Source organism: Brachypodium distachyon, chromosome 1 (assembly GCF_000005505.3).
Source record: "Brachypodium distachyon strain Bd21 chromosome 1, Brachypodium_distachyon_v3.0, whole genome shotgun sequence".
In the NCBI taxonomy this organism is placed as follows: Eukaryota; Viridiplantae; Streptophyta; class Magnoliopsida; order Poales; family Poaceae; genus Brachypodium; species Brachypodium distachyon.
Genome location: NC_016131.3, coordinates 24,690,603 through 24,699,781, shown reverse-complemented (window position 1 = coordinate 24,699,781; position 9,179 = coordinate 24,690,603). Strand labels below are relative to the sequence as shown.

General features: G+C 43.1%; 1 protein-coding gene and 1 long non-coding RNA gene across 4 annotated transcripts; one reads left to right on the top strand and one right to left on the bottom strand.

The window, feature by feature from the left end:
- Positions 1-311: 311 nt before the first annotated feature.
- Positions 312-740, top strand: LOC106865609. Its single transcript, XM_014895926.1, has one exon. The coding sequence runs from the start codon at positions 312-314 to the stop codon at positions 738-740; it is 429 nt and encodes a 142-aa protein (XP_014751412.1).
- Positions 741-2,905: 2,165 nt separating this feature from the next.
- LOC104584955 lies at positions 2,906-5,510 on the bottom strand. Of its 3 annotated transcripts, XR_001405933.2 has the most exons (3): positions 5,036-5,509; positions 4,768-4,865; positions 2,906-4,093 (listed from the first exon to the last, which is right to left on the bottom strand). It is a non-coding gene; the product is annotated as an uncharacterized LOC104584955 (long non-coding RNA). The 3 variants fall into 3 exon arrangements; XR_001405932.2 differs by having other exon boundaries at positions 2,906-4,860; positions 5,036-5,510; XR_732793.3 differs by having other exon boundaries at positions 2,906-4,865.
- Positions 5,511-9,179: the final 3,669 nt, after the last annotated feature.

Here is a 9,179-nt window from a genome sequence, read left to right as displayed (position 1 = left end):
CGCCTAAGCGTGATTAGTTGAAGTATGTGTTGCAGATTCATTTTGCGGCATCCAATAATGTCGCTGAGTACGAGGCACTTGTTCATGGACTGAAGATGGCCAAAGAAATCAGTATTCGCCGGATCCAGTGTTTCGGTGATTCCGACCTGGTGATCTAATAAACCTCTGGCAATTAGGATGCATTGGATGCCAATATGGCGCTATATCGTTTTCATGTGCGGAAAATCAGCGGTCACTTTGAAGGTTGTGAGTTCCATCACATACCCCGAGCGGAAAATGAAGCAGCGGACACTTTGTCGAAGCTGGGATCAATGCGGCAGGCCATTCCGGCCGGTATAGCGCTGGAGCATCTGCGCAAGCCTTCGATCAAACTGTCACCAGAGTCGGAATCGATATTTATTCCGGCAAACCCAGAGGCCGAAGTCACACCGATGGATATTGATGGCGGCAATGGTTCAAGTAACCCAGGGACTGAACGCCCTAACTCGGTCAAGGCAATGGCAATTGAACCAATGGAAATAGATGAGCCGGTATTCATGACTCGCCCTGTGCCGGTTTGGGCACAACCAATCATGTCATACATAAAGGATGAAAGTTTGCCGGAAGACGAAGTGTCGGCAAGGCAGGTTCAGAGGAGAGCAAAGGCGTACACCATTATCAACGGCGAGCTATACAAGAGAAGCGTCACCAACATGTTGCAACGTTGTGTCGAACCAGAAGAAGGACAAGAGATCCTCTGAGATATTCATCAAGGTGAGTGCGGCCATCATGCGTCATCAAGAACGTTGGTGGCTAAGGCATTTCGGCACGGATTTTACTGGCCAAGTGCACTACAAGAGGCAGAAGATATGGTCAGGAAATGCAACGGTTGCCAGATATATGCTAGCAAAGTCCATATACCGGCATCAGAACTCAAGACTATCCCAATCACTTGGCTGTTTGCTGTTTGGTGTTTACATATGGTGGGACCCTTCAAGCCTGCGCGAGGAAACATGACACATATCCTGGTCATGGTGGACGAATTCACCAAGTGGATCGAGGTGAAGCCAATATGGAAATGTGACGGTAAAACGGCGGTACCGTTCCTAAAAGATATCATCTTGAGATATGGCTACCCACATAGTATCATCACAGTTTATGGAACAAACTTTGCAGAAGGAGCTTTTGCACGATTCTGTGTGGAGAAGAAGATCCGGCTTGATGTTGCTTCTGTAGCGCATCCTCAATCCAATGGCCAAGTTGAGAGAGCAAACGGCTTGGTTTTAGCCGGCATAAAGCCTCGGCTAATTGAGCCACTTGAACGCACTCTAGGGTGCTGACTGGATGAGCTCCCGGCGGTGTTGTGGAGTCTCGAGACAACCCCGAATCGTTCCACAGGCTATACGCCATTTTTCCTCGTCTACGGGGCAGAAACTATCTTACCAGCCGACATCCAGCATGACTCCCCGAGAGTAACCATGTATACGGAGGCCGAGGCAAAGGAAGCTTGAGAAAATTATGTCGACCTGCTCGAAGAAGCACGGGAACTGGCTTTGTCCCGGTCAACTATATATCAACAACACCTCAGACACTACCACAGCCGGAAGGTAAACCTTCGGGTATTCCAAGAAGGAGATCTGGTGCTCTAGCTTGTGCAACACACGGCCGACATGCACAAATTATCACCCCCGTGGGAAGGACCCTTCATTGTGAGCAAAGCACTGCACAGGATTCATATTATCTTATAGATGCGCAGGACCCCAACGCAAACAGGATGTACAGATCCAGCGAGGAAACCAAAAGGCCATGGAATGTATCTTTGCTTCGTCCATTCTATACTTGAAAGATCAGTACTTGTATCGTTGTACCCTTTTGTTATGTCGGTTATTTTGAGATGTTGAATGAATTGCCAAGTTCTTGAAAGAAACTCGGGGACTCCTCTCTTTATGAAAGTTGTGTTTAATTATTTGTTCTGTATGTCAGCTTGATTGGGTTGTGTAATCTTATGTCAGTTTAGTAGTGTGTCGATACAGAAAGCTCTCTCTTTGACTTAGCTGTTGTTCTCAACCCGGCTTCATGGCAAGCAAGAGCACGAGTTTGAAGTTATTAAACACATGAACGCTCTATTCTATGACTTCACGATTCATACATCGAACGCCGATAAGGTAGACAAAGAGCCGAGGTCATAAAATTTAGCCGACAAGAAAATAAACTCGGAGACTTGGCTAGAAGCCAAATGGCTTGTTAGCTTGACTCGTTAGAACGTACGTGCAGTTTTTAATGTTATCACGTCAAACGCAAGTCTCGTTTTGTTTTGCTAACACAACACACCGTCGAATAGCACACATGATGTATTTCAATCAGACAATGACTATTCATAATTTCATATACAGGTTTGTCGACCACCCTTGCAACAACAATAAAACATATCTCCTGATTATTTTTGACCAGATGAATTTGTGTCTAGCACTGTCCGTTGAAAGTACACTCATAAGATTCGCACCTTTTCTTTTATTCATGACGTGGTTAGTTGGTTTCATCATGCCTAACTTTATTGATTCTCAAATAAGTTACTTCCTCCATTCCATAAAGGTTGGCACGGCTCTGAACTGGCTCTGGTTCAAATCCATGCCAACCTTTATGAAACGGAGGGAGTACATCATCTATCAAATGTGAAACAACTGGAGGATCTCACGTAAAGATCTCTGGGATACCTCAACCTCTGCTACTAAAACATAAGCTACTACATAAGCAGATGCACCAGTACTCAATACTTCAGTGTACAAACTTTTCTATGTTAGTTACAGACTATATATGAGCCACAGGTGATGCTTATATCTTTATCAAAATAACTGTCAACATGACGATGCGTGCAGGATCATCGTCCGGAGATGGAACGCCATGAAAATTGTTCCATATGCCGACATAAAGAAGAATCATCAATGCAATGTAATTATCAAGTGCGTCATGAGTCATAATTAGGTTCAGGGTTACAGTTACACAAGCATGAAAGAAAAAACAAGGGACACATAAAAAACCTATATACAAAATCTTATGCCTTCTGCCTTCCTACATGCCAAATTGAGAGTATAGTCAACTTTCTTTTCTTTGCCACCAGGTAGTCCTGGGATAAATGAAATTGTGATAAATAAGCTATAGCCATGACTACCTCAATAAAAAAAGTGTGGATTCTTCCTCAATCATCCAGAATTTAGTAATGCAAAACAAGCTCCTATGTTATAGCCAAACCATGCGATTCCGAAATGAAGCATTAACTAAGAAGGGGACTTAGTAGTGCCTACAACCAAAACCGGAGCTCACAAAAATATTGATTCATAGGAAAACAGCTAACTAAACGACTCTTGCCAATTGTTTATACTACCATAGTATAAGTATGCAAAATCATGTTTAGATATGCAATCTAATTGGCTCTGTTCCGAATACATAATACCTCTGTTTATTTCCTTTCTTAAAATCTAATAGACTCAGATACAAAACTAAACACTGACATGTTACCTTCAAAACCTGATTGAAACATGAGATGCCACAATCACTTACATCTGAATCACACTGCTATGGCAGTCTAGTAAGGTGTAACATTGCAAACCAGCCGACGCATGCCGATCCACACATGCATACCTCTGTCTTCTCGTGGCTGCACCGCCGTATTTAGAGCCACTGCAAAATATACTGCCTTAATAGTAGGACATTTCTTGCAGCTAATAGTTATGAAAAGAAGTAACACCATGTAAGCAAGTAATCTAGAATATTTGTTAAACTTACATACCTGCAACAGCCAAGACACTAAACAAAAGATGAAACCTGGATTTTTCCTAATTAGGGGCTGTCGATCAGCGCCTTCCTCATCATAGCTAACACATCAGTTCACTGGTCCAATGCCTCTCTGACAAGTTTTATATTTGAGGAACCATTGCAGCTCAATCTTACTATTAAAGTCATATAAGTAGGTAAGATTTTCAGAATTATGCGAATATATTGTTCTACATAACATAAGCTCAAGGGGCGACGTAGGGACCTTGCTTTCCCTTAGCGGTGCATTGACTTTGATGCCGTGGCATGACCGTCTAAAAGAAATTATCTGCTACATACAACCCTGCAGCGTGTACAACAAGGCTGAACTTTCATGTTATAGTATAGCAGCACTATATACTTGCAGGCTTGTAAAGCATAAAAATATGTAAGAAGCTTCCTACAATATATAGATTGAACTCTCTGTTAGGTACTATATTCACATATTACTAAAACTCCATGTGTCATATAAATTATGATTTGTTAGTACACATGTAGGACTCGACACTACCGTGAGATCTAACCTTAGAGGAACCACATATATTTACTACTGCTGCCACACATTATAGCATTACATGACTCTGTTAATGTCAGGTAAAAGAATGTGTTAGATAATAATTAATTTAACTTGCTCCACCATATATATTTACTAAAATTTGCTTCTCCAAGTCATTAGCTAGAACATACAGAAAGAATTGTCCTCGACTCTTAACAAAATGGCAACTATGACTGTACCAAGCCAGTTCAGATCAACTTAATGAACCAGAAGGAAACTCCAAAGGATAATTTTCACATAATATGTGTACAATTACCCATACAGTTATATATTCTATCTTACAGAAAAACTAATTGTGGATTAGAACTTTATGCATTGAAACCTGCAACCTAGGTGATTGCATTAACCTTGTCGGTGAAGGCAATAAAACAAGTATGAGGAAGTATACATTTATTAGGCAAAAGAAGTGTAGTAACATTCACCTTATCACAGGAAACAGAGAACAAGATCGGAGCCTGCAATCTTATTTAGTTAAATTGTTGCAATATTCTTTCACCAGGGAATAACCCTTTGTTCTGAACTGACAAATTTAAATCCAAGGTTAGCAACAACAGGTGATAAACAAACATGAATGATTTGGTGTGAATCAACAACTTAATGTGTAAAAGAAACTCTGTTATTGGCTTTGCAAAGTTGAAGAAAGAAGGTCATGCTACGGCTGGCAAGTGCGGCGGCGGGGATTTAGGATACCTGGTGGGAGGCGGACCACGGACAAAGCCGGAGCCAGTGCGCGGCGGGGATTAGACGCCTGGTGCGATGCTCCCTTCCCGTCTCCACTCAGTTCGAGTGATGGTCGACGAGCGCGACGGTGGGATCGACGAAACCTAGCCAGATGCGGAACACGACCGGAGCCGGAGCAAGGGCGGCGGGGATTGAACTTCTGATGCGCGGCGGAGCAGAGTCGGCACTGCGATGCGCCCAGGGCCCAAGCCCCTGCAGTCTGCCCGCAGTTCCAACGGCCACCAGAGCAGCGACGGGGATCGGGGACCAGGCCAGAGGCGGAGCACGGCCGTTCGCGGAGCGAGCGCAACGACGGGGATTGGAATACAAATTCTGAGGCGAAAATAGGTCAGAATGGGGAGGATCGGGAAGCGACCTCCTCCGGTAGGGTTGGATCTGCGTGCTTCCATGCTAGTCTCTGCGTTAGCACACATCAAAAGATGTAATATTAAGATATAAAAGTCAAAAGTATATTACATCACGCTGATACAGAATTTAATAATCTATCCCTAATAATAAAAGTAGGAAGGTTTCCTTCGTCGTCGTCTGCTGTGCATCAATTGCCGTGCATGTTCGCTGACACCCGTGCTCTATGGACCGCACGAAGTTCTTGTTCGTACTAAGCCCACTTATTCTTATCTCCCTGTCTGTGGCTTCCTTTGCCCACAATCACAAGCCCACTAGGCATAACAAAATATAATAATCCCTAATCCCTAATAATAAAAACAAGAAGATTTCCTTCGTCGTCGTCGTCCACCATGCATCAATTTCCGTGCATGTTCTGATTTTCCGTGTCTCATTACACTCCATCGAACCTTCCTTTTCCTATTCCCACAGTGCTGCCTTCCCAGGCCGACACCGCCGACTCAACTGCCCGCGCAGCACCTCCCTGCGGTGACTGCTCTCGATACGCGTCGGTGCCGGATTAGATTATCTTGCAAGAGACGAGCAAAGGGGTCCAGGGCTGATCGGCGCTATCCACCGCCGCATAGTTCCTCGTGCACTGCGCCACCATGTGCTCTGACGCCAGCCATGGCCGGCGGGCGGCGTGGACTGGGTGCCATGTCTGTGGCCGCGGCTTCTAGCATCGGCCCCGAGATCATTTTGCTTGAATGTCCATTATATTGTTATGTTTTGTATAAACATGAATTTTCGCGTGCACATGTTTAAGAGGCCGTGGCAACAGACGGGTACTGTACTAGTAGCTTACATATTGCATAATCTCATGGGTTAGCTCAAAAGAAAAGGAAATCTTGCAGCGGAAAGCAGAAGATAAGAGTCTCATAACAATTCGACAGTCGAAACATGTTGAAATGTAAACTCGCAACTCTATCAAATCATACCTCACTCTTCACCTGTAACACCTGCAACATTAAACGTTGCAGCCACTAGGAGGTTAATACATTGAATGTATTGGCAAGTTCACTAAAGGGTTATAACAGATCTTATCAAGTACATGCAGTATTTGGCTAGGTGGAGTTCAGGCCTTTTTGCGTGGAGGCAGAAGATAATTCACCCTACTACAATTGAATATTACAATAATGTTAACTAATGTACACTGGGTAGACACACCGATGCTCCTATTAATCTAAGAACATTGAGTAGACACATCAATGCTCATATCTCAAGTTTAAACCATTCATTTTATTAAGAAATTGGAATGAGTGAGACCTTTCTTACCGCTCCCAAATCTAGTTGCTCATACTTGTCCATAATCGGGGACACGACTAATTACTTAGTTTGACACTCTCGAGAGGTTGTACACTTTACCCGCAAGAAACCGACGGGTTAATCATTTACCGTCCTCAGGGTAGAGTCGCAACGGCGTCGATTACGAGAATTTTCAGAAGTAATCACCCAGACCCATACCGAGGGACCCGCTTCCACCTACACGGCTACATCATCACGATCACCTCGGGCCCAGGATCATACGACCCACTACATCAAGCCAGAGCCCATTTAGAATGTGGTTGTACTGGAAGCTACTAAACAGGAAACTAGTCTAGTCTCTGGTTACCCCGGGTGGCATCCCACATTTGCGACGCAAACTACACAACACTAGTGCATAAGTATTTAAAGTAAGTAATGTAATGGAAATTTATGATCAAAGTGAACTTACCTTCGTTAAGATTGTTAAAGCCTTCTTCTTAAACGTCACACAATCACTACAATCGCACTCCGAGTGATCTATCGTAGAGAACGAATAACCAAAAATAAATACACAGTTCACACAATTCGAATAACTCCAAATATAACTCCAAATGAAGAACCAAACGTGATAATCAACGATTATCTTTAATGCTAAAGCGTAGGTTTGGGTTTGAAAAGGATGGGAATGGTTCGAAAGAATTTATAACTAAGGAAATAATACTATACCCTTCGTATACCACAAGTTGTATTTATGAAAACATGGGCAATGCACATCTCACGATCCAACTAATGTTAATACAAGATATGCAACAATATGACAAAGCTATCATGCAGACTACGGATCTTAGGTGAACATGATAGATAGCCAAACATCATGTTGATTGTTGTTCTAGCATGATAAGCTACTAATATTTAGTTACTTTAGTTAGTGAAGTAATTAATTTGAATGCATCAAATTCATCTATGCAATTCTAACATAACTATACAAGCTAAATGACTAAGCTACATGAGAGTTAATTTTATTAGCTCTAGTTTATTATCATGCCGAGGCTAACAATGACCTAAATCTCATGGTGCAATTTATTTACATAAATTATTTTAGTGATACCCAAACCAAGAAAAGATAGATCAAGAATCTATGGTTTACGATATCAAGATTTAATTGATATGAATCTCCAAGTTGTTAGAACAAATTAGAGAATGGGAATACTAATCTAAATGAGTTTAAAGACATGAACGTGTTATGATCAGATCATAAACACGCGATAGATGCAAAGAAAATCTAGATTAGAAGGTTAGACAAAAGGTTAGGATTGAATTGGAATTGAAATAGTGAAGTTCTGGCTGTTAACAGATACAAAGTTCTATGGATCATGGCATGTTGTATATAAACTTGGCAAGGTGTGTAAGGGGTTCTGGAATGTGGAGTTGGATGTAATCTTGTAAGCACAGAAAGAATCAACTGATTTGGATCTACGGATGAAGACATATAGGCTTTGGAAGATAGCTAATCAATGTGACAGTGTTAACTGATACGACTTTTGATTGAAGATGCACCTCTGTAGATGAATCCTAAGTTGTGAAACAAGTACACTAATGTTTAGAACATGATCTAATTGAAGAACTACAGAAGGTTTGGAACCAAACGGGTCAATGGAACAACCTATATGAATTTCGAAAGGTGGCTAATCCAGAAACAACATACTGTGAATAGCAATTTCCAACGGAGATGCACTACAGAAGATCATGGATACGGGGTATAAAAACTGATCTGATCTATAGAGGAGGACGTCATCTAACAACGACAGAAAGATTCGGCCGAAAATGATACACAGACCTAAAGATATGGGCTTCTAAACATGGCTAATCAAAATAGATCATGCTGAAAGTTTTCTCACCGAAAGAGTTCGCCGGACTGAAGGAAAGCAGCAAGGGAGTCAGGGGGGGGGGGGGGGGGTCGATGTGGTCGTGGAAGAGGCTAGGGACGTGCACGACATCGAGGCGGACATCGTGACGCAGTCGAAACGGTCGAAGAGACATCTGGACGGCGACGGGCGGAGCTCCGGGCATGGCGTTGGCATGTCCTTGGGGAAGACGCGGCCAACGGCGACGGTTGTTCGCATAACCTTATCAAAGGGGTAGAGAGGGGTCACGGAAGTCATTCTGTGCAATGAATTCGGGAATTGAGAATCGGAGCGAGCTCACCGTGGACAAAGGAGGCGACGGACGGTGAAGGAAGACGGCCACGGCATGCGATCTACAAAGCTACATAGGAAAAACTCTCCATAGGAAAACGGGGAAGGATGACCAAAGGTTCAAAGTGACCTGCTCGGAATTGTCCTTTATAGGCCGAGAAGGGAGATCGGGCACTGAATGTCGACGGGCGGCATTCGGGACGCCTCTTTTGGAAAAGGCCAGTAAGATGAGAAACTTTTGATTGATTGACTGAATCGGCTCGCGGGGT

What these genes read in the sequence shown, in the direction of transcription:
- LOC106865609 (XM_014895926.1), top strand. Translation starts at nt 312, where the DNA reads ATGCGGCAGGCCATTCCGGCCGGTATAGCGCTGGAGCATCTGCGCAAG.